Here is a 23,802-nt window from a genome sequence, read left to right on the forward strand (position 1 = left end):
GTTCCCCTTGTCACAGCGGGGCACGAGGCTGGCAATTAGAGCGAGGATGACATCTTTCACTATGCATTCATCATGTGGCTTCGCTACAAGGTGACTCTCCTTTGCACGCACGCACGCACACACACACACACACACACACACACAGTGAACGTCAGCAGATGTCAGGGGTGGTGCCATGCCCGCTAAAGTCCCCCCCCACCCCTCCCCCCAGCCTCATTTGCATGCTGTCCGGCCCGCTAACGAGCTGACGTCACATTTACGGGCCCTCGGGCGACACGCACACACACACACACACACACACACGCACACACACACGCACGGGCACAAAAATAGACTTTGATCGGAATGGCAGCGGGGACCCGCTGACCTGAGCCAAGGCGGACGCGTCCCAACACGAATATTTTTGCGCATGTTGCTCGCGCCTCTCATTCCGGTTCCGAAAGTGGAGAACTTTTCATTTTTTGCCAGCCTCCGATTAGCTTGACGCTAACACATGGCGCGAACGGCCCAATGGCGCGGCTGCGTCCCCCGTTGACGAATGCTTCTGGGAAGTCGTATGCCCATCCCAACAGGCGTATATTCTTTATCCTCCTTCCGTGTGCGTCCCGCAGCCGGCGAAAACTGCCACGACTTCCACCCCATGTTCTTCACGCACGACCGCTCCTTCGAGGAGTTCTTCTGCATTTGCATCCAGCTGCTCAACAAGACCTGGAAAGAGATGAGAGCCACCAGCGAGGATTTCAACAAGGTGGGACCTTTTTGCAAAAGTCACACACCCCCACACACGTGACCTTTTGCCAAGCCCCGGCTAGCGTGCGCTCTAAAAGCGCTTGGCTCATATTTGACCCAAAGCAGGGCCCAAAACCTCACATTCTAGCAAGAAGTTGATTTGTGTTCCAATTAGTTTGCTCTTAACTTGAAAAGATCACTATACACAGAAATTAATGACCCTATTTCACTCATTATTGGGTCCTTTGTAACCCAACAGTTGGGTAAACAAATAAAATAAAAAAGATTCAAAACTTGTCACTCAATTCTGGCAAGTTTAGCTTATAAATTGAATTAAAAAAAACGATTTGGAAATCCAGTCAAGTGAAATGTATCAAATATGTTTATTTTTTGTTACAACCAAATTCTATTCACTAAATATTGGGTTGAAAATTGCACACTTTTTGGATCAATTTGATCCAGCTTTTTTTTTTTTTTGGGGGGGGGGGGGGGGGGGGGGGGGGCTTGTTTTTTTAGCGTGTCAATAAGCCACGCCCAAAAAGAATTGTGCCATTTTGATCTGAAGCCCGACTAGAATGGAGATTGAATCCATTTAACGACGAGGGCACGGCGGCAAGGAACGCTCGGATGCTAACGGCGGCGAGCGGGCGCCAGGCAACCGTCGCCATGGCGACCTCCCTCCAATTACTGTTTGTATTGTCACCGTGTTTGCGCGAGCGTCTTCATCTTGCCTCGTCTCCTCCGCGATGTGGCCACCCCCACGCGCGCGTCACGTGATCCTCCGGCCGCCCCGCCATTGGCGTGCGCGGCCGCGGCGCCCGTCCAATGGGAGCTCTCGAAAGCCCGGATCGACACAAGGCTGAGCGGGCGAGCGAACGGCAGAGAGAGAGGAGACCGAGGCAGGGACGGCGTTGGGAATTTTCCCCGCGACTCGGATATATCGGGAAAGCCGAAACGCGGGCTGCCTCCGCCTTCGTCGGCCGCCGTCGTCTGCCTCCCCCCCCCCCCCGTCCTCGCGGCGTCCCCCCTTGCCCCCTCCCTCCTTCTTCTCATCCGCCCAAGCTGCGGAGGTTTTGGGATTTGCGCGTGCTCGCAGGCATGGAGCTGACATGTAAGTAGAAAGCGTGTGCGGAGGGGGAGGGGCGCCGCCAGCTGGGCTTGAGTGGGGGGGGCGGGGGGGCTCGGTGGTACCCGAAGGTGGATGGAAGATGGGCGTGCTGTCGACCCAAATTGCAAAATAATCTGCAGGATTACAATTATTCCTCAAGCAGTGTGTGTGTGTGTGTGTGTGTGTGTGTGTGTGTGTGTGGGGGGGGGGGGGGGGGGTGCTTTGTCATGAATGGGATTACGCCACACACACACACACATTCGTCACCTCGGGAATTGTGTGGGTGCTGCTCCATGCTCTTCATCCATCCGCTGCTTTTATACGGGCGGGGGGGGGGGGGTCAACAAGGGATTAGCGTGATCCCGGTGCGCCGATTGGAGCATTTGGATTCCCCCGTTTGAATTTGGGATTATTTCCACATATTCCCGGAGGATGCTAATCCCGGATTAGCCACGGTCTCGCGCCGAGACAGTCATTAGTTTGGAAATAGTGTTGGAATCGGAGGGATTAGCGCAATCTTGGGGCGCCCGCTCTACTTTCTTTTTCAATTGTTGGATCGCAAGAGTCGCTAATGCTAATGCTAATCGCGGGATTAGCGCTTCTTCTTGACCGTTTTGCATAATCTGGGAATTTTCTCCACTCTCGCCTCGGTCGCCTCCATCTTAATCACGGCCAATCCCAAATTCCAAAAACCAATTAATTGGATACTTTTTTTACTGAAACCCTCCCTAAAATGCTTCACGTACCCCCATTTGAGAACCACCGTGCCCCCTTTGAAATATTTTTTTCAGCCAAGTGCCCCCTAACCAATTATGTTTGCTATTGATAATTCACTTTAGTGGAAAATTTAGCAAGGAATGCAGTATTTGTAAAGGATTCGGAACTAAGTAGCTTCATGTTCCAATCAATTTACCCTTAATTTGAAAAGGCTGGGAGCCACAGTATACCAAAAATTTAAAGTAGATTTGATACCTGCAGAAAATCTTCAAAAAACACTGCACGTACCCCCACATGCAGAGGTTGTCAACCTTTTCCAGTGACGTACCCCTTATGAAATATTTTTTCAGCCAAGTACTCCCCAACTCCCTAATTTGATAATGCACTTTTGTGTAAAACATAACACAATAAAGGTGTGCAATATTTGCAAAGGAGTATGGAATGTATCAAAAATGATCTTCATGTTCCAAACAATTAGTTCTTAATTTGAAAAGAAAAGCCTACAGTTCGATGGTGTGTGGAAATGTCCCTTGAAGTGGTTTCGCCCGGGCTAGACGATGATGATGTCGACGAAGGCTGCCGCCATCGCGAGCCCCCCTTTGCTCTTTTCTTGACGCGCTCGCCGCCTCTTTTGTTCCGTCAACTCTTCCTCCTTTTGGGCTTGTGGACCTAGCCCACGGCCCCCCCCCCCGTTTCCCTTTGTTGCCATCAGACGGGCTATTTTTATCATCCCGCTTCACCTCCCACTCCCTTGGCGAGCTTCTCTCCATACACGCGCCTTTTTTATTTTTCATTTTTTGTCTCGCCCAGCCGCTCGGACAGAAGACCGTCGCCCGGGGTCCTTTCTTCCAAAATCTCTTTTTTTTCTCTCTCTCTCTCTCCCTTGTGTGTTCATGACGTGGAAGTGGAAGTAGCCTACGCTAATATTGAAGCGACCCGGGATCGGCATCCATTAGCGGGAGCGGCGGCAGACAACGTTTTGCCTTTCTTCCATTTGCACGCATCAGCGGCCTCGGTCTCGTCGCCGCGTGCCGGGATACGGCTCGCCGTCATCATTCATTTTAATGACGCGCATTCGATATGACCAGGGCGGGGCGGCGTCTCCGCGCGTTCCGTCGGTCGCGGGCGGGGGGGGTGGTCCCTGGCTGACCCCGCCCCTTTTTGGCGGCGCAGGTGATGCAGGTGGTGCGGGAGCAGATCGCGCGAGCGCTGACGCTCAAGCCTAACTCGCTGGACCAGTTCAAGAGCCGCCTGCAGAACCTGAGCTACGCCGAGATCCTCAAGATACGACAGTCGGAGAGGATGAATCAGGAGGACTTCCAGTCCCGCCCCATCCTGTGAGTCGGCCAATCGCGCGAGTCTCATCGTCCCAAACGCGATGTGATCAATAGCACGTTTGTCGCCGGCTTTTTTCCACTGGAAATGACATCGTAGTTGCTCGGGGCTAACAACCGATCAGGGCTCGGCTCTTGAACGGCCAGGCCCAGGTGACGGCGTCAAACCGTCGTTTTCAAATGTCATTTTCAGTCGACGGCTTAATCTGAGGGGGCGGCCATTTTGCCACTTGACGTCCACTCAAAATGACATCGCGCTCGCTCAGGGCTACAGGAATCACGGCTCACCTTTATCCAGTCGTTCTCAAGCAATTGTTTCAAATAAATTACAGCATATTTGTTTGGTTTTCACAGTTTATTATTTCTCTTTTTTTATTTAGTTTTTATAGTTTCAGTTTTATTGTTTTTTATTATTTTTAGAGACTCAAATACTATTTGTCAATTTAGTTTTAATCTTTTCTCTGTTTTTGCTTCTTTTTTTGTATTTTTTTTCATGTTTGAGCAGGTTTTTTTAGCTTTTCATAGTTTGATTTTATTCGTTTTGGCAATAGCACTTAAATCTGTTAATGTTTAATCCCCCTCCCATCCATATTGCTTGATCGCGTTGCTTTTCCCGCCTCTTTTGTTTCTCATTTGCATATTTTACGCATTCGCAACACTCACGCTATGCATAAACATGACTATATCCCAGCCTCAGATGACTTTTAAGTGTTAGTTGGCGCCTGTTTTGACAGGATGCTAATGTGTCTCGGCGCGTTGTTGTCGCAGGGAGCTGAGGGAGAAGATCCAGCCGGAGATTATGGAGCTGATCAAACAGCAGAGGCTCAATCGGCTGTGCGAGGGAACGTGCTTCAGGAAGATCAGCAGTCGCAGGAGACAAGGTGACGCGCTAGCTTTAGCTTCCAGCTAGCAACTGATATTAGCAACTCCTGGCGGGTAGTTTCAACTACAGTTAGCACGCTAATGAGGATATAGCATTTGGAGACGTCATATGAACTAGCGATAGCAACTCCAGGCTGGTAGCATCAGCTACTGTTAGCACGCTAATGAGCATATAGCATTTGGAGACATCATATGAACTAGCTATAGTAGATCCTGGCGGGTAGCATCCGCTACAGTTAGCATGCTAATGCACATGTAGCATTTGAAGACATCATTGGACTAGCACTCGCAACTCTTGGCAGATAGCAGCAGCTAGATAGCGTGCAGCATTTGGAGACAGCTTAAGGACTAGCGGTAGCAACTCCTGCCAGATAGCATCAGCTACTATTAGCATGCTAATGAGCATGTAGCATTTGGAGACATCATATGAAGTAGCATCAGCAACTCCGGGCGGGTAGCATCAGCTAAAGCTAGCATGCTAATGAACATGTAGCATTTGGAGACATCATATGGACTAGTGTACACACACAAACACAGTTGTGCTAGCGTCCTCCACACCACCCACGGCTCCCGTCTGCTCCTCGTGGACCTGAGCCACCACAAGCGTCTTTTTGCGAGGCTGTGGTGCCTTCACGCGTGCTACCGTCCCGCAACGCCCACGCGCTGACTGGCTTAGCTTAGCGTAAAACAAACTTTGTTTTTTCTTTTTGGTCCCGTCTCCAGATAAGTTCTGGTACTGCCGCCTGTCCCCTAATCACAAGGTCCTGCACTACGGGGACCTGGAGGAGAGTCCCCAAGGAGAGGTGCCCCACGACTCTCTGCAGGACAAATGTGGGCGTCGCCGTTTTGTAACGTGACGGCCGGACTCGGCGTTGCGCTTTAACGGCCCGTTTTCCCGCAGTGCCCGTGGCGGACATCAAGGCGGTCGTCACGGGGAAGGACTGTCCTCACATGAAGGAGAAGGGCGCGCTCAAGCAGAACAAGGTGCGCCAATGCTAACGAAAGGCGCCGGTGCGGAGATGTTGTTGACCAGCGTGTGGTAATTGTCCTCCCGGCCTACAGGAGGTGCTGGAGTTGGCCTTCTCCATCCTCTACGAGTCGGACGAGTATTTGAACTTCATCGCTCCCGACAAGCACGAGGTAAGAGCCGATGATTTCAAACCGGGCGTGGGCCCGTATTGGATTCTGACGCCGATCGTCCCTCCCCTAGTTCGTAATGGTCACCGTTGGATTTTGCCGCCGGTGATTTGTTTTTTGTTCCTTCGCAGTACTGCGTGTGGACGGACGGTCTGAACGCGCTCCTGGGCAAGGAGATGACCAGCGACTACACCAAATCCGACATGGACACGCTGCTCTCCATGGAGATGAAGCTCCGCCTTCTGGACCTGGAGAACATCCAGATCCCCGAAGCTCCGCCCCCAATTCCCAAAGAGCCCAGCAACTATGACTTTGTTTACGATTGTAACTAGCTTAGCTTAGCCTAGTTTAGCCCTGCTGTACTCACTGGAATCCCCCCCCCCCCCCACTAAAAACTGGACAATTTCGAGAGCTGTGATTGGACAATTTTTTTCTTTCCCTTTGTTGCCATGGAGACCTGAAAAACGAGGAAGTATCCCCTTCGAATCAAGAACCTGCCTTTTTTATGATTTGTCCTCAGTGCTTCTGGGTAGGCCGGGACGGCCATGTTAGTTGTAGTCCACCTATTTCCTGTCACATGACTTACGAGTTTCACCGTATTCGTGGCAGCTAAATGTTTTTCCCCCTCACACAAAGACAGATACGCGAAAACTCTCTTTTTGTCTGCGCAAGACTGTTCGAACTTTTTTTGTCCCCTTGTCACAAACTCCCTGAACGACTGCTGTACACCACATTCCTGAGCAATATGTACCTTATTTTTTTGTTTTTGTGAAGCCGTTTTATTCAGGGCGGAAAAGGGAAGCTAGAACTTAATGTATTTTTTTTTTTATTTAAAAGCCAATCATGAATATGATTTATAGTGAGATTTTTTTTTATAGGTATATGTATAAAGAAAAAAAAAACATATTTACGAGCCCTTCCACCGATCCCTTCCTATTTAAACCCCTCACATTTTGTCTTGAGGATTTTTTCAAAGCCCCACAAAACTGCTGTTTACATTAAAGTCTCAACATGTAAATGGCACTTTGGAATCTTTATTTGGCAAATAAGTCCAGAACAAATGGAAAGGACTCCAAAAAGGTCAACTTTATTTCTATTTTTGTATGTGCGTAGCGTCATCACGCTAGCGTCACGCGTTGTCCTGGTTGGAAGGTTTGCGAAGCGGTTCTGCCACCTGCGAAAGCCTTGTACCTGCAAGCGCAACACACATGCGCGTTAATGTTTTGAGGGCGTACGCATCACGTGACGCACGCACAGCGTGGAGTATCTGCTCCAGTCATCCTCGCTGAGTGACGGGCTGGTGGCATCCAGAGCGGCCAGCAGGTGGCGACGGCGCAGCAGGAGGCCCGGCTGGCTGGGGGGGCCGGACCGGACCGTTGAAGGCTCCCCCTTAAACACGTCATTTACAGTGTAAGTGAAGGCGCTGAGAGGGGGGCGGAGTCAACGGCGGAGGGCGGAGTCGACGGCGGAGGCCGGCCGTACGTTGGCTCTGCGGTGGTTGAGCTTGATGCACGCCACTTCCTGCTGGAGGCGCCTCAGCTGCTCGGAGCCGAGTTCCAGGAAGCCGCTCCGGACGGAAAACATGGCAAGGGGAGAACTGGACTTGCCGTCTGGAACATACGGGTCCTGTACAGACAGTTTAGTGTTATTCAAAAATTGTAATTGTTGTTTTATTCGCAACAAACATCATCATAAGGCATTTTTTAACAAGACCACCATGGGAGGTGCGTAAAGTAAGGCTTTTTTTGCGCAAAAAAAGACCATGTATAGTAAGGGTTTTTTCTCGCAAAAAAAAACATGTATAGTAAGGGTTTTTTTCACCCCAAAAAAAAAAGACCATGTATAGTAAGGCTTTTTTCTCGCAAAAACTGACCAAGTATAGTAAAGCTTTTTTTTGCACAAAATAGTGACCATGTTTAGTAAGGCTTTTTTTACCCCAAAAAAAAAGACCATGTATAGTAAGGCTTTTTTTCACCCCAAAAAAAGACCATGTGTAGTAAGGCTTTTTTCTCGCAAAAACTGACCAAGTATAGTAAAGCTTTTTTTTGCACAAAATAGTGACCATGTATAGTAAGGCTTTTTTTCACCCAAAAAAAAAGACCATGTATAGTAAGGCTTTTTTCTCGCAAAAAAAGACCATGTATAGTAAGGCTTTTTTCTCGCAAAAACTGACCAAGTATAGTAAAGCTTTTTTTTTTTGCACAAAATAGTGACCATGTATAGTAAGGCTTTTTTTCACCCAAAAAGAACGTGACAGAAAAGCGATTTACATACGCAGGATATGGCAGAATCGGACTCAAAGGAACTTCCGAGTTTGGGCGTCCTGATGTCGCCGCCATCTTGACGGTCCGGTCCGACGCCGTCGTCGTCTTCGGAACCGCTGCCGGCGTTGGGGAACATCATGGAGGACAGGCTCATCTCCTGAAAACCAGAGGGCGCTCTTAGCTGCGGCAACGGGGCGGGGCGGGGCGGGACGGGGCGGCGGCTGCCCGGCGGGACCTCGGAGTCGGGCCCGGCGTGGAGCGCCTCCAGCTGGGCGTTGTAGAGCAACGCTCTCAGGTCGGCGCCGGTGAAGCCGCGGGTCCGCTCCGCCAGCTCGGCCAAGTCCACGTCGGGGGCCAAGGGCACGCCGGCGCTCAGGACCTTCAGGATGGCGGAGCGATCCTCCTGCGGGACGGCGGGCCGCTTGAGCGGGCCTGCAAGGAGATCGGGCGGGACGCGCTCGGACCTGGCCGGGCGGGGGGCAGTACAGCGATTTGTCCAGTCGGCCCGGGCGCAGCAGGGCCCGGTCGATCAGGTCCGGACGACTGCTGGCGGCGAGCACGTAAACGCCTGAAAGGGACCGACCCGGTTGAAAAGCCTCCCTCCGAGCCTTAAGCCTCATTTCCAAGCGGGTTTCCAACTCGGGACCGACCCTGCAGGCCCTCGGCGCCGTCCATCTGAGTGAGCAGCTGGTTGACCACGCGGTCGGTCACGCCCGTGCTGTCGTGACCCCTCCTGGGCGCCAGCGAGTCAAACTCGTCAAAAAAGAGCACGCAGGGCTTGGCCGCCTCCGCCCTGCTCCCGCAAAAAATACAAAACTGTCAGCCCGGCGCCCTGATAAAAGCGGCAAGGTCCATCACGATTGTGTGGCGCCATCAAGAGGACAAGCTGCTCAATTACACTTTGTGACGCAAAAACTATGATTTTCTACTGGTATGATAACACAAACAAAAAAGACAGAGAACGCCTTACCTCTGGAAGACGTCTCGCACCGCCTGCTCGCTCGCGCCGATGTATTTACTCAGAAGCTCTGGACCCTGAAACACACACACACATGAACAAACACACAAACAAGAACACAGTAACACATTCCAACATGACTCAAAACGCAAAAACGCACACAAATAAATCAATAAGTAGCCTGAGACTGAATGGTCAAGACTACACGTAAAAGTACGTCTTTGGGAGTGAATGAGCTCACAATTTGAAAAAAAAAAAAAAAAAAACTGTAAAAAAAAAAAAAAAATTTGACAGTGCATATCGCTAAAATGATTTGAAGGTTTGCACGCGTACTTTGACACAGACGAAGTTCATGCCGCTGTCCTTGGCGACGGCTCGGGCCAGCAGCGTCTTCCCGGTGCCCGGGGCGCCGTAGAGCAGAATTCCCGAGCGATGGCGGATGGGGAGCTTGGCGAACAGGACGGGGTACTGAAAGACGAAGGTCGCGGTCAGCGTCCGCCCCGAGCGGGGACGCCGACGTTTGTCCTTGGGCCGACCTTGGCGGGGAGCAGGACGGTGTCCATTAACTGCCGGCGCGCCTCCGTCAGCCCCCCCACCGTCTCCAGCCCGCCTCCGCCGGGCCTCTGGAGCTCCGCCCCCCACCGGGACGGCGGGACGAAGTCCCGGAGGGCTTCGGCGAAGTCCCGCCGCCGCAAGCGCGGGTCTACGAAAACGCGTAGTGAAGACTCTCCGCGACCACCCGGGCTAACGTGGGAGAACGTTACCGGGGTTGCGGTTTTCTTGCTGGCGCGCTGCGTTGGCGTGGAGGGCTCGCTCCAGAACCAGCAGCAGATCTTGGGGCAGGTAGCCCTCCGTCTCCTTGGCGACGGCCGCCAGGTCCAAGTCGGCAGAGTCCCAACTTGTTTGGATGGCGCGGGACAAGATGTCTGCCCTCTGGCCCTAAACACACACACACACACAGTAATTGGCATTGGGACACATATCAGTACCAGCCCGCCCCCCTTTTAGGACTGGACTATGTCCGAGATAGACGATATAGGCGGCGGCGCACCTGGTCGGGCGGCGGAATGTGGGCGAAGGCCTGGAGGAAGCGCGTGCCCTCAACCCGAGTCAGCGCCGCGTGCAAGGAGCGCTTGCTCTCACTGGTCGCCAGCAGACACATCACCGTGTCCTCCTCCATCATCTCCCTCGCGAGGTCCAGCAAGCCTAGCAAAAAAAAAAAAAAGACACCGCGCTCAAAAGTTTGGAAACACCTCCGAATTCGTCTTTTGCTTAGTTTTTTTGCGTGGCTTGCTTACTGTGCGCCACGTGCAGATGCAGCGCGGCCTCGGGGCCGCGCTCGTGCTCGGGCGAGGCGGGGGCCCGGCTCACGTGGTCCAGGTCGTCCAGCAGGACCACCGAGGGCTGCTTCCATTCCGCCTGCGTGAAAACGTCCCGTAGCTTCTTTCGAATGCTCTCTGCCCTTTTGCCTGGGAAAAAAAAAAATATATAAATATTTTTTATATATTTTAATATTTTTTTTGGGTTGGGGGGGTACCTTGTAACTTTTTGCACTCCAACACTTCCACGTGTGCGTCCAGCTCCTCTGCCGCTTTTCGGCACAGGGCGCGCGACAGGGCGCTTTTGCCGCTGCCCTACAAAAAGACAGCATGGACACGTCATTAGGGATTTTTTTTAGGTATTTTTCTTACAAATTATTCTGGGTCTTCATGCCACGTTGAGCTTTGACAGGTTGTCAACCGACTGGGTGAAATTTCAGCTCCCTAGAGTCTTCTTTCAATGCTTTCCCTTTGGGGATTTCTTAGTCGAGCTCAAGCGTGCGCGCGTGAGGAACGGGCGCTCACTTTGGCGCCGGTGATGAGCAGCGCTCCGCCTTTGAGTCCTCGGCCGACGACCCCCAGCAGCGCTCTGGACAGCGGCGTGGCCAGCAGACCCGACGAGATGAAGTCAAAACATCTTCCGCTCAGCTCGTCCACGCCGCTGGCGGAAAATAACCATCCATAATAAATTCAATCAAGAAAATAGGTCATAAATAGCGGGAGCCATCAAAAGGACACAAAGATTTTTGTCCACTCACCCTAGAGAATCCAGAGAGGGAAGATCTTGTTCTGGCTGGTCCGCCTCAGCGGCCGGTTCGGACGCCGGTTCCGGGACGACCTGAATGTGGGACACAACCGGTCAGATGATGAGTGAGATGAGTCAAGGCAACAAACAAAGTCAACCTTGATGTCCTTCTTCTGTAAGACATAAGGCGAGAGGAGAAAGAGCTGGTCCGGCGGCTCGCTCTCGGGTTCCGCTTCCGGTTTCAGAACCGTGACGGCAAACTCCGACTTGTCTGCGCCGGGAAAAAAAAAAAAACGCACGGAAATTCGGGAAGTGTTTTTCAAAAATAAAATAATCAATCAAAGCGGAGAGGTGGGGTGCAAAAATGGATCACCGTCTGTGACATGGAGGAGGACGGCGCCAACCCGGGGGGTCAGACAGGTCAAAGGTTCATGAGTCTGAGTGTGCAGCCAGCCCAGGAAGGCCGTCTGGATGGCGTCCTCCTCGGCCGCTTCCGCCCCCGCCTGAGGACAAATATACAGGAAAACAAATTGACTACAAATTTTGAAGTGAAGTTCACTAAAAATTTGAGACTCACCAGTGGATGTCGAGGCTGGAGTTGAACGGAGGACGCCACTTTGACGCCGGATTTCACCGGCTTGATTCTTACGGTGGAATGCGGGACGATGCGGAGCCTGACGGCCAAGGCTGGCGGAATCTACCCGCACGCATAAAAAAAGCACCCCCATATTCACTGCTTCAAAATTGGAGTATATACAGCCTATTAAAGTTTCATACAAAGCGGGATGACAATTGTAATTTATAATTGAAATGCAGAGGTAAATAATGATGTCCCCCAAAAACAAAAACAAAAAAATGATTCGGGTCGGAAAGTATATATACACGTATATGTCTGACCCAGATCTGAGCGCAGTGGAAGTTTTCCTCCGAGCGTCGTATATGCGAGTCGGCATCGTGGCACACCAAGCGCACCATCGTGGCCTTTTGAACTTTGACCTCCTCTCCTCCATCGTGTTTTTTCTTTTTCTGCAGCTGGGCTCTCTCGACGGGCGAAGGTACATGAGAGAGCAGTCCGTACGTCACCTGCGCCGGCCCGCCCGCCACGTCCGCATCCGCCACGTGGCTCAACGGGAACACGTGCAGCACGCCGGGGGTCATGTGACCGGCGGCGGCCAGAGGCGCGGGCGGAAAACCGCAGACTCTGTAGAGGCCGTCGGGGAGCGGGGCGGGAACATCCGGAACCGACGGGAGCTCCTTGAGCGGGTCGCGTGCGCCTTTGGTCATGTAGCCAAACAGATTCTTCAGGTCCCACCGCTGAGCGGCTTGCGGGGGGGCAGTCTCCGACCGGAAGCGGGGGGGCCCCTCGGGGCGGCTGACGTGCGTCTTGGGGGTCACCACCAGCTCCGTGAAAGGCTCCAGGCGACCGTAAGGCACCCAGGGCGACAAGGACGCTGCGGGAGGTAATGATGGGAAGATGAAGCCTCATGAAGCGCTTCTCAATATATATTCATACATACACATATATGGAAACTTATTTGTAACGTTAAATCGTCATCATGTTAAAAAAAAGTCATAATACATGTTTTTTTTTTTACCTATTTGGATGTAGATGACAGTGTGGCTGTCCACCCAGACTGGCAAAACGGCATCTGGGAACACCACTCGGATTTGATCCAAAAGTTTCTGCTCCAGCAGGCCGCTATGGATCTCCTGCAATTATCAACATATCATCACCGTCAATAGCATCTTTTCAATCTACCTAACAACTTCATACCAAGATCTCCCAGTCGTCAGCCGAGAGGGGCTCCACAAACACCCGATGCACCGACGAAATCTGCTGACACGCCCTCACGAAGCCCTGCGGAACGCAAGCGGCACGTCACCCTTCGGCGGTTGCAACTGCGCAGTCGCAATTTCACCTCCTGTCCGTCCCGCAGGCCCAACTTCTCCGCAAGGTGTCGGCACAGCTCCACGCAGGAGCCGCGGCTTGGAGTCCAGCTGAGAAAAGCCGCAGGTCCATCTTGACTGCTGCACAACTCCAACGCCTGGTTCTGAGAGAAGACCCAACATCAATGCCAGAAGACAGGAAGGAGTCGGGGTTTCATGAGTTAAATAGATTTATTGACATGTACACAATTAAATAATGACATTTATTTCCTGACATGAATTTATTCAATTATTAACATTTGATTAACTACTCAATATCATTATTTGGTGGCAGAATTTCATATGTCTAAGACAAGAATGTTAAAAAAAACTGTGGACATTTAATTTATTGCTGCAGTATCGAATCGGGAGAAATATACCTTGTAGGTGTCAGACTTAGCCCATGGCAGGCTCAATTACTGCCATTAAAAATGGAAAAATATTGTCCTGTTTGGCCATATTGAACAATCAATGTTTGATCATGCATTTCCTCCTATATTTCCATGAATCCTTTCAACGGCAACTCGTGAAGGGGTGCAATAGAAATGTTTGTTGACATACCAGGGTGGCGCTAGCGGCCAACATATGACATTTGCTTGCCTTTTCTTGATAATAAGGCCAGGTTGTTGAAAACCCTACTGACACCCAAGGGTTAAACGAAAACTGCCCAAAGGTTACAACTTTTTTCCTCGTGCGTAACTGGCAAAAGCAGAACTGCTGTCAGTGTTAATCAGTACCAATTGGGAGTGACACGAATGACGTTCTCCATCAACAAACGAGTTGTGGTGGAAACCTATAGTAAATAAGTCGATAAAAATTCTCGTCAGACTCCTGCAGAGTTTGCATATTATTTGAATCAAATATTTGGAGGAAACCATCTAAATCTTGCAGCATAGAGGCTGGCAAACTTCCGGTTAGCCACCGGGGCTAACGGGAGCTAGCTTACCTCCTTCAGCGAAAGATGAGAAATTAGCTTCGCAGGCACATGGAGGAAGCAGTTTTTGGCGTTGGTGAATACGATCGTCACGGGTTGAATCCCGCCGAACATGTCATCTCACATATCCAGTAGAACTTGAATTTTAAAAAAAGTGTCACATGTAAAGTTACTCGAGCTAAGTGTGCAAGCAACACCCATTGACGACCTCTGACGGTTGATGATTGGCTTGGAAGCAGGAAGCGGTAGTGTCCAAGTTTCAAAATAAAACATATCACGTTTGGACTTGTGCATCGCCATTACCATCGAAAGGGGGTGAAGTTTTACTTCGAAATGCACTCAGTAGGAAGTAGAGTTTGGAAGCTTAGCTCCAAGTAAACATAAACAGTGGTACGCATGCTGCTTCAGTGTACAAACTTTGTGATTAAAGAAACTTTTGTGAATTTGCATGAAATAAATACGTCTTGGAATGAAACACGAACCTTTCAAAATGGGACGAAGTTAAATCAATACTGCTCCTGTTTTCCTAATGGAAAAAAACAAAAACGAAGTTGTCTGATCCATTGCAGCCAAAACCAAACATATTTATTAATATATATTAAAAAATACATCTTTATTCACATATTACAAAAAAATAGATGGTGGTGGATAAAAAAATAAAAGCTGATGGACTTCATTTGAAGAAATTCAATTTATTATTGAATACCCGCTGCTCAAATGTCTCAATCCTCTGGAAAAGCAGGTATAACATAAATAAATGATGTACATAGTATTCCATGTATATAATCATTAGCTTGCTGTTACCGTGGCGTTGGGGAGACACGTCCCGAAACACTCCAGTAGGATGTTCAGTTCTTTCACCGACTTTTTGTAATCTTCAAAGGACAACCTCTCATCATTGTCATGGTCCTGTCAATGGAAACGTTAGGAGGGATGGGCAATTTTTTTGTTGTTTTTTTTTTTGTTTTTTCATTTACAGTTCCGTCGGGAAGTGGACCACCTTCCAATACCTTCCAAACATTAACGTCTCTTCACTTCTGGCATTTCCATCATCACTTGTCACTGAAAACCATCCCTTTAATTCCTGGGGGAAATTTTGACCCAATTCGAGCTTTTTGATATTTTTGATGTAGAAAGGAAAAGCATGCAAAAAACCACTAGAAGGGTAAAATATTGCATCGATTGTCAAAACATGACGACTTTCAGTACGCCATGTTGCATTTCCCAGCTAATCAGCCAATCAGCATGCCCATTAGTTAATTGAATGCCATCATCTCCTTTCTAGTGGAAAAGCATCCCAGAATGCGTTGCAAGCGATTTACTCATTCAAATTATGTTTAAAAAGCAAAATAACACCAAAATCTCTTTGAATCAAATTTTAAACATGACACAAACGCGTTCAAGGTCTCACCATCCTCTTGAGCGTGATGTCCACCAGATCTTTGATGCTGTCGAAAGGGTCCTCCTCACCGTGCAGCCGCAGGCAGTTCCTCACCAGGATAAGAATCTCCTCCCTGTCGATGTGCTCGTCCCCGCTCATGTCGTACACACTGAAACAGTCTGGCCAAGGAGGAAAGACAACAGATTAGCCTGACGAGTTGAAGATCACCTTTTCTTTCTTCTGTTTTATCCTTTTTACATCTTATTTTTTCATCCAAGGTGCCGCGAAGCAACACACACAGGCCTTCCACCCATTCTTTGGGACTGACAAGGTTGTCGTTATCCTTGTCGAACATCCTAAAAACTGTCGTTATAATGTCAAGTTCAAGTCCAGAAAAAAAAACAAATGGCATCTCCGTCATCATACCTCGTTCCATGATGAGGGTGTTGGAGAGACCGAACTCATTGGTCAGTACGCGTCGGAACTTTCGTTCATCCAAGCAACACTTCCCAGAGGTGGTCGTCTGTCCGAGGATGGTAAAAAACTCACGAAGAAGGTACTCCACTTCTGTTGGGGTGACTGACAGGACAAGAGGGGGAAACCCATAAATTTAAAAATATACAAGGCGCACTACAAGTCACCGTTTTTTTTTAAGTAATTAAAGTTAGTTCAGGATCTAAAGTAATCAAATTATATACTAAAAGTTGCTATAGGTACCTATAGCGGTATTAAAGTAATTATAATTCCCCGAAGTAATTGATTACTTTAGTACTATTATTTTCATAATTACATATTTTTAAGACACTCCTTTAGCCAAACATGAAAAAATTGGGGATTGGGTGGGTTAAATGTGAACACTTTTTTTCTTCAAAGCTTTCTTCATAAAGTGAAAATCAATTGGCACATTATACTGTACCTCAATGTCTCACGTTGGGAAAGCTCATTTCGGTAGTGTGACAGTCTGACTACATTTCCCATGATTCGACGATTCGGAAACAAGAAATCGTTCAGGTTCTGGTGTGACGTATGCATAAAAGTACGAAAGTACACTGTTTAAATTCTTTTTTGGTTGGTTTATGTATAAATCGCAAAGACTATTGTGGGATTGACTTACGCATGCCCCCAAAATTGGAATGCTGAAAAAAAAGGCCAATCGACTCAGTCGGGATTCCAAATCAAGTTTCAAAATCGTTTAAGGCGGGACTTCCGGTCACCCTATTGTTTACATACAACCTTTTAATTCCGGTATCGGCGGCATCAGCATAGACACTCACAGCGGTCTACTTGTTTGGAGATGGCCTTGGCGAGGTTTTGGATCAGCCTCTTGGACATGTTTGTCCTTAATTCTGACCTCAATTCGGACGGCCCGGGGCCGGAGCTTGATGTGGAGTCACCTTAGCTTAGCAAGCACCTTGCAAACAAGCCACCCAAGTTAGCAACAGCACACAAACACAAAATGGGATCGTCCTTCACGGTTTACCTGGATGGCAAACGTCATCGTTTACAGCACCTTTCTAGCGTAGAAGCGTGTCCGGCCATCGGGGGGCGCTGGTGCCTCGTTACCGGGATGGCGGAATGGGGAGCCGGGCGAGGTGTGTGGAAGAAGGCTCCATGGATGGAAAAAAAACATTGACACATTTCGTTTTCAAAGTGTCTTTTATCAACGACAGCAGACTTGGCGGCGCTCGCCGTGGTTTAGAAGGCAGAGGTTTACTCGAGAGCGGTCGGGTCTCGTCATCGTCCTCTTCTCTAGGGCTTTGGTGACGTCACCACACACGTCGATGCGTCGTGGTTACTTCATATAAAAAAAAAAAACGTTGTAGCTAGAAACTTGATTTTCTGTGTAGGTTATCACATGCTATCATTTTATATAATTAAAAAACTAAGAGGAAACTTTTATATTGCCGCCACTTTGTGACAGCCTACATTTTATGCGCATGTGCATTAGGGGTACTCGCAGGTAAACGCAATAAAGAAAACAGCCTCGAGATTATATTTTCCCCGTTGCAATGAATGAGAATTGAAATTCAAGAATACGTTCAACCTCCTGCTTATGGTAGAACGGTCTTGTATCATTTTTTTTCCTGCTTTTGTTCATTTTTAGTGTGTTTCTTTTGTTGAAACAGAAAATACAGAAAAAACGTCTGGTCATTATTGAAAATCTGCAGTAAAGTGAATCTGCGAAAACTGCACGAGATGTAGCGAGGGAACGCTACAATTTGCCTAGGTTTGAATGGGTCATAAAATATATATACTATATATTTTTATATATAAAGCGCGTAAAACACTTAAGCTAAATGTTTATGCATGACTGACTTTGCATTTGGTGAACCTTTTGACGAGCAAGCCAGAAAAACGGGTTTCACATTTAATTGCATAAGGAAGGGGGGGAAAAAAAAGTCATACAAGAACATACGAGCATAATTTTCTCATTTACAATATCTACTCCTTGTTATTAAAACGCGAGCTATGTAACAAGGAAGCGTTTTCAGTCAATTAAAGGAGCGGTGCGTCAGGTTGGTCCTGATGGGCAACGTGGCTTCCACCCAGTGGTTTTGGTTTTTGATCATGGACGTCCAGACGGAGATTTCTTCTTCCGTGGAGTCCATCCACAGGACGGCCTCGCCGTAACTCTGACCTGCGCAGCAACACCCAGGCAAGGAATTTGGGGTCCCTAAAAAAAAAAAAGAAAGGGGGGGGCGGTCTTACCGGTGCCGCAGCTGAGGCGAATGCCGCCGATCATGTGCTGCTTGAAACCCTCGCGCTGCCACACGCTCAACTCGGCGCAGGCCTCCAGGAGGTCGCTGCTCCGGAAGCCGTCGTAGACCATGGTGTGGTTGTACGACGGGCTGATGGAACGCTTCACCACCTGCGTCTTCTGGCCGCTCTGGCACCCGGCGTCCGGCAGGATGTAACTTAGCGGGGGACGGAAAGGGACCCGTTCAAAGGCCGACATTGAATCGGGGGAGCGGTCCTTTTCAAATTAAAAGCAAATCGATTGGAACATGAAGCAGGTTATTGCTAAATTGTCTTTTGGTACACATAGGCTTTGCAAAAGTCAATATAACACAATTTAGCAATCAGTTGCTTCATGTTCCAATACATTCGCTCTTAATTTGAAAATAAATGTATTGTTCTACTTGGCTAATTTGAAAAGAAATATGTTTTCATCAAAGTTTTAAAAAGCAATAGATACCTTCAGAATCCTTGTAAAAATATATAGAATTAGGAATGATGTCCCTTTCTGCTTTCCATCACAGGAGCCACAAATCCCTAAAGACCAACACGAGCACACAAACCTTCTGACAAAGGAGTCGACGGCGCCCCCTTTTTTGGACAGCAGACCCTGAGCCTCCTGAAGCCAAATGTGAAGCTCCCCCGTGAGCGGCAGGCCACCTTGAAGGACACGCAAAGACCATGAGGTCGCGCCGGGCGGGGCGGAGCCACGGACGCGAGTCCCACCTTCAAATCCCTCGGGGACGAACTTGATGGAGAACAAGAGGCTGCCGCGGCTGCTGATGCACTCGGGCCTCAAGAAGAACTGTGGCGTGAACGTGACATGAAAGCGGCTTAGTTGAAATCCGAAGTGTGTCTTCCGTCTCGACTGCGGAACGGGACGCTTCGTTAGGTACCCCGCGCAGAAATTCACAGATTGCGTCATCGTATTTTTTCGACGAAATTGAGGATTTCATCATTACGGGTAGGCGGAGCACGGCCGCCAATGTGGATGAAGAAATGCTGGGGTTCCTAATGAAGTGGCCATCATGTGTGTGTGTGTGTGTGTTTGTGTGTCACCCGCGGCTGCAGATCCCGCCAGAGCGGTTGCGTGCACGACCAGTCCCACTGGCCCAGCGCTACTTCTACCTCCCCGAGGAAAATATTTCTGGCCAGGGGCTCGGCGTGCCACACGGACAGGTTCAGGGTGCGACCGCTCAGCTCGCTTTGCCGCACTTTGTACTGGCCGATGACCGGGGAAAAAAAACAAAAAAACCTGAATTGGTTACATATCTGCTATTGCTATCACAAGGAATGGGTAAGTACTGATGGTAGGTATGATATCAGGCTGATATCAAGCTTCAGTAGTGGGCCTATACAAAGTATCAGGGTGATAACAGGTGTCGGTATGAGATAGCAGTTGTTGATATCGGGCCGATACATAGTATCGGTATATGGGTGATAATAGACATCGGTATCAAACTGATACCGGTTGTCTGCATCAGGCAGATAGTTGATACAAGGGGTCAATCTTGGCGAAATACCAAATGTCAATATCGGGGCGATACCAGGTGTCGGCAGCAAGCTGCTACAACTTATCAGAATGAGGGCGATAATAGACGTTAGTATCAAACTGATTGCGGTTGTTGGTATCGGGCAGATAGAAAGTGTCAGCATCAAGGCGTTGACAGCAGACAGATACCAATTGTCAGATTTGGCTTGATACCAAGTGGTGATCACGGGGGTGATACCAGACAGCGGCAAGTTGATACCAGGGGTCAATCTTGGCCAAATGGCAAGTGTTGATATCGGGCGATACCATGTATCTTATCAGGCTGATACCAGACCAGTATCACTTTTTAAAATGAGGAACTACTGTTTTTTCACTATATACTGTAATCTTATTGATTATAATAACAAGTATCGTCCATTAAATTTCATTTTAATTTCTTTTCATCGGTCAACAAAGATATTTTCTCGATGCCAATAATGATCTATCTCTTTATTCTCACTTTGAGCGTCTGCTCGAAGACGGGGTTCTGCGTTCGCCTTTTGACGGCCGTCTTCTTCTTGCTGCGGCTGGACACGTCGGGCAGCAGGTAACACTTGACATATCTGCAAAGCTTAGCATAAGAAGAAAAACAAAAACAAAGCAGGCAAAGGTCACTTACGGGTCTGAGCGGTTGTCGCCGGCCGCCGCCGGGAGGTCCTGGCAGCGGTGCACCTTGACCCGCAGCTCCCCCTTGTGGCCGTCGTAGGCCAGCGAGCACTGCAGGCGCCCGCGCACTTCCACCACGCCGAACACCCCCGAGTTGAACAGGCTCATCATGCCGCCGCTCAGCTGCAGAATCCTGCGTCAGACCCGACTGACTCACCCCCCCCCCCCCTCCCAGGCCGCGTACCGTGTAGCTGGAATGAAAGTTGTTTTGTTGCAAGGACAAAGGTTCCGATTGGCCCAGGATGCTGCAAAGAGACACCGACTCCCTTTTGTAACGCTCGTAGTCTTCCTAAAATGACAAACAAGCAAGTTTTATATTCCTTCATATTCATTTTTTATTTTCTATTTATTAGTTTTAATGGTTTAATTGTTTTTTTTTTTGTTAGTGATTTGCACTTCATGGACCCCGTATGAGACAGTTTGTATGTACTGTATTCTATAGTCGTATGTTCTATACTGCCCTCCGGTGGCTAAATTGTGCACATCAGAAGGAGCAGCAAATTGTTCAGTGACTTGAAGCAAAAATGAGACAAAAATGATCATTTCTTTACACAGTATTTACGACATTCCCATATGTCGTTTTTCATATAAAGTAGGAAGAATACGGCTCTGAATAACGACGTCGCATACCTTTGTGGCCGTTCTGTTTCGAGTGGATGCCGAGTCAAAACTGCTTGGACTCCTAAAAAAAACATCACGTAAAAAAATTGGCAAAAGTCAGCGCAAAGAAAGTAAAATAGATTAAAAACATAAAGAACTGACTCTGGACTGTCTTCCGCGGAATCTTTCAATCGGGCCTCGGCCTCGTCCGGAGAAGGGCTGCTTGACTTTTCGTCCGCCTCGCCGTTGAGCAGGTCCATTCCCGTCGTGTCGGTTACTATGGAAACCGAAAGAGAAAAATCCTCCTCAGGAGCTTGTTGAGAAAACGCAGAGAATGTATTTGCCCGACCTTTGATCTTTGGCACGCGTCGCCGTATGGTGGCGCGCACCAGGTCGGAGCCGGACATGCGGCTGCGGTGCCGCCTGCTGGACGCCTCGCGGAACCACGCCCCCGACTGCGAGCGCAGCCGCGCCGGGTCGGCCCTGCTCTCCGCCAGCATCCTGTTGACACGGCACACATTCTTGTTTGACTCTCGGCAGGCTCATTATGCAAATGAGATTGCGGATGGCATTTCCAATGTGACACAGGTGTGGGCGTGTCCTGTTCAACAACGCTTTGATCTTCTTGAACCACGCCCAAATACGGCTTCATATGACTCTTTTAGTAGCAGACATTTTTAGACACTCCTTGAGGCTAACACTTGAAAATTATTTGGGGAAATATACATAAGTACCTGGGCTTGAGTCTTTAAAAAAACTGAAAATGACGTCTTTGGGATTGAGTGAGTTAAGGGTGAGGAAGTCACAGCTTTTGTTGTGAATTTGAGCCCTAAGAAAAGGAATGGCTCTGTTTGCTCAATTTGGTGGATATGTCAAATGACAGGACACAATAAATAAATAAATAAAAGACAAAATAGTGTCTAATGATACTTGATGGAAATGTCGAGTGTAACAAATAAAAAATACGTCAAGGACCCATGGAAGTCGGCCATTTTGGTTCAAAGATGCCATTTTGGGATGAAGTCCAGGCCACGGACAACTCAACACTGTACCTAATGTTTTGGCTGGTTTTGTTGTAAGGATGCAATTTAATTCTGACCTTACGCGTCCTTCGTCTTGACGTCGCAGATTCAAGTCTCGCAAGAGCACCTGCAAAATGGCATCCTGCTCCTCCTCCGTCAGGTGGCTCAGGTCCAAAGACCCCACGCCACTGTCCGTCGCCACATCCGCTTCCATGCCTTGCCATAAAAAAAAAAAATCCATCAACTCATAAATTGCAAAAATCCAAATGAAAAAACATTGTTATTGAAATAATACTCCCACAAATCCATCGGCTCTATCATAGCACCTGAACGTCCGCTTGTTGCTAGGCAGAATTGGTTCAATATATATATAAAAAAAAAGCATTTTAATTGGACAGCTATTTTTATAAGACATACGGTGACCCCAAAGGCTCAAATTAGTCCAGAATTCTTCCTAGATTACCAACAGGTCTTATAGTGTGTTAGCAAGTTTTCTTATCCTCTCCGAAAGCTTACGAAGTTTATTGTCAGCTAGTAAATCAGCAAAAAAAAAAGAAGACCAAACACCGCAAGGTCACTCTAGAACCGCTGAATGAACTTAAGTATGACCACTTCCGTCTTCTGATTTATGTATTATTCAGCATCTTGTCCACGCAGTCGCATTAGTTATTCCTGTCTACTTCCTGCTCACTTTCACTAAAAAGAAAGAATAAACTTGTGCGCATAATGCACTTGTGTGTATTGCCCGGAGGCAGATGAGGAGGTAATTGGCGCGTGCGCAGTGCAGCCGGCACGGTTGGTCCAACCGGAACTTAGCTAACGTCAAGTTCGCCCGAGGCGACGCAGAACAACACGAAAAGTGGCAAAGCTGCAATCTGATCATTTATCAAATATTCACAAACACGCTCGCTTGTGTGCTCACACAAAAAAGTTCCCTTTGCCGTATGCCGTATTTGTTGTCTTTGCGACAGGCGTGAGACAAAACACCTGTCGCCCTTTTTAAAGAGACAGTAACACGTGAGCAAAGCGGCCTGACAAAAAGACACGACATGCACTTAGTTTACCTTTTAATCGAGTCTCTCGGGGAGCTCCATGCGTGGGAAATTCGCCGCAAATTTTGCTGAGCGTGCGCGTGTGTCTCGGGGACTGTTTGTGTGCAAAGTGTGTGCGTGTGTTTTGTGTCAACTCGGTGAACACGCCTTGTGTCTGTAAAAAGGTGGGAGGGTTCTGCGTGCGTGGGTGGCTGCTTGCACACAAGGATGTTTGCAACTTTAACTGGGGCCGTTAGGGTAAAAAAAACGAATACATTGATTTATTTTTCATAAATAAATGTGTTTTAACACTTAAATATCACGTAACGATCAAAACTCGCCTCTAAAAAGAACACACAGCAATCGTTAAACGATAAGCAAAAAAATACATGCTGTCTTTCAAATATCCAACAGCAACTGAAGGCAACGTTTATCCTGGGAATGGGGATGCTCAGAATGAGAACGGCCTTTTTTTCCCCCAGTTCTTTTGTCAAAAAAATTGGACGCTGTCCATTATCACTCTGGTTCTGTGAGGGTCCATTCATGCATTTTTGGTTCTGGTCCAAGTTGGAAGTGAGTGAGGGGTCCTGGAAAATGCACAATTGGAGGCCTCATTCGGGGTGAAATCCAGGCTGGATGTCAAATTTTGAGAAATTAACTCAAATACTGAAGCGACTAATACATATTTCAATCTTCTTACATTATTTTAATCGTTCTATAATGAAACAATCACATACATGTAGTTGAATGCGCCATGCACTGGTCCTTGCAGGAAATGCAGT

The 23,802-nt window shown here is 48.5% G+C and overlaps 4 protein-coding genes across 8 annotated transcripts in view; 1 reads left to right on the plus strand and 3 right to left on the minus strand.

The window, feature by feature from the left end:
* The window catches only part of elmo1 (engulfment and cell motility 1 (ced-12 homolog, C. elegans)), a 34,592-nt gene extending 27,662 nt beyond the window's left edge, over nt 1–6,930 (plus strand). For all 5 annotated transcript variants that reach the window (XM_088404400.1, XM_088404403.1, XM_088404402.1 and 2 more), the window contains 7 exons: nt 612–748; nt 3,728–3,891; nt 4,657–4,769; nt 5,494–5,601; nt 5,672–5,754; nt 5,833–5,910; nt 6,039–6,930. In XM_088404400.1, coding sequence (XP_088260526.1) covers nt 612–748; nt 3,728–3,891; nt 4,657–4,769; nt 5,494–5,601; nt 5,672–5,754; nt 5,833–5,910; nt 6,039–6,239 — 884 coding nt within the window. In that variant the 3' untranslated portion in view covers nt 6,240–6,930. The remainder of the gene's footprint in view (nt 1–611; nt 749–3,727; nt 3,892–4,656; nt 4,770–5,493; nt 5,602–5,671; nt 5,755–5,832; nt 5,911–6,038) is intronic.
* A 42-nt stretch (nt 6,931–6,972) lies between these two features.
* pex1 (peroxisomal biogenesis factor 1) lies at nt 6,973–14,258 on the minus strand. Its single transcript, XM_088404399.1, has 24 exons — nt 14,066–14,258; nt 13,113–13,244; nt 12,968–13,051; nt 12,789–12,903; nt 12,091–12,644; nt 11,771–11,890; nt 11,567–11,696; nt 11,352–11,464; nt 11,207–11,286; nt 10,974–11,109; nt 10,667–10,763; nt 10,428–10,598; nt 10,181–10,335; nt 9,894–10,068; nt 9,666–9,832; nt 9,463–9,597; nt 9,142–9,206; nt 8,822–8,964; nt 8,636–8,739; nt 8,407–8,574; nt 8,182–8,328; nt 7,390–7,533; nt 7,163–7,296; nt 6,973–7,098 (listed from the first exon to the last, which is right to left on the minus strand). The coding sequence occupies exons 1-24, from the start codon at nt 14,165–14,167 to the stop codon at nt 7,026–7,028; spliced, it is 3,444 nt and encodes a 1,147-aa protein (XP_088260525.1). The 5' UTR covers nt 14,168–14,258; the 3' UTR covers nt 6,973–7,025.
* Nucleotides 14,259–14,477: 219 nt separating this feature from the next.
* LOC148406052 (calaxin-like) lies at nt 14,478–17,639 on the minus strand. The gene is made up of 7 exons (XM_088405581.1): nt 16,915–17,639; nt 16,709–16,845; nt 15,861–16,013; nt 15,693–15,797; nt 15,465–15,613; nt 14,858–14,962; nt 14,478–14,579 (listed from the first exon to the last, which is right to left on the minus strand). The coding sequence occupies exons 2-7, from the start codon at nt 16,764–16,766 to the stop codon at nt 14,478–14,480; spliced, it is 672 nt and encodes a 223-aa protein (XP_088261707.1). The 5' UTR covers nt 16,767–16,845; nt 16,915–17,639.
* A 149-nt stretch (nt 17,640–17,788) lies between these two features.
* On the minus strand, nt 17,789–23,152 carry sytl1 (synaptotagmin-like 1). The gene is made up of 13 exons (XM_088405637.1): nt 23,054–23,152; nt 22,067–22,205; nt 21,317–21,468; nt 21,130–21,244; nt 20,998–21,049; nt 20,552–20,656; nt 20,321–20,490; nt 20,162–20,264; nt 19,230–19,391; nt 18,897–18,975; nt 18,734–18,830; nt 18,144–18,349; nt 17,789–18,072 (listed from the first exon to the last, which is right to left on the minus strand). The coding sequence occupies exons 2-13, from the start codon at nt 22,201–22,203 to the stop codon at nt 17,927–17,929; spliced, it is 1,524 nt and encodes a 507-aa protein (XP_088261763.1). The 5' UTR covers nt 22,204–22,205; nt 23,054–23,152; the 3' UTR covers nt 17,789–17,926.
* Nucleotides 23,153–23,802: the final 650 nt, after the last annotated feature.

Source organism: Hippichthys cyanospilos, chromosome 21, assembly GCF_059441005.1.
Source record: "Hippichthys cyanospilos isolate Australia breed blue-spotted pipefish chromosome 21, RoL_Hcya_1.0, whole genome shotgun sequence".
Taxonomy (NCBI): domain Eukaryota; kingdom Metazoa; phylum Chordata; class Actinopteri; order Syngnathiformes; family Syngnathidae; genus Hippichthys; species Hippichthys cyanospilos.

Coding starts and splice junctions, on each gene's coding strand:
- pex1 (XM_088404399.1), bottom strand. CDS start 14,167: ATGTTCGGCGGGATTCAACCCGTGACGATCGTATTCACCAACGCCAAA. Junction 13,245..14,065: donor CTCATCTTTCGCTGAAGGAG/GTAAGCTAGCTC, acceptor GTCTTCTCTCAG/AACCAGGCGTTGGAGTTGTG. Junction 10,764..10,973: donor TGCTCATCACCGGCGCCAAA/GTGAGCGCCCGT, acceptor GTCTTTTTGTAG/GGCAGCGGCAAAAGCGCCCT.
- LOC148406052 (XM_088405581.1), bottom strand. CDS start 16,766: ATGTCCAAGAGGCTGATCCAAAACCTCGCCAAGGCCATCTCCAAACAA. Junction 15,614..15,692: donor CTTGGATGAAAAAATAAGAT/GTAAAAAGGATA, acceptor CTCCTTGGCCAG/ACTGTTTCAGTGTGTACGAC. Junction 14,963..15,464: donor ACATCACGCTCAAGAGGATG/GTGAGACCTTGA, acceptor TTCCATTGACAG/GACCATGACAATGATGAGAG.
- sytl1 (XM_088405637.1), bottom strand. CDS start 22,203: ATGGAAGCGGATGTGGCGACGGACAGTGGCGTGGGGTCTTTGGACCTG. Junction 21,469..22,066: donor CAAGACGAAGGACGCGTAAG/GTCAGAATTAAA, acceptor CCGTGTCAACAG/GATGCTGGCGGAGAGCAGGG. Junction 21,245..21,316: donor ACGCGTGCCAAAGATCAAAG/GTCGGGCAAATA, acceptor CGGTTTCCATAG/TAACCGACACGACGGGAATG.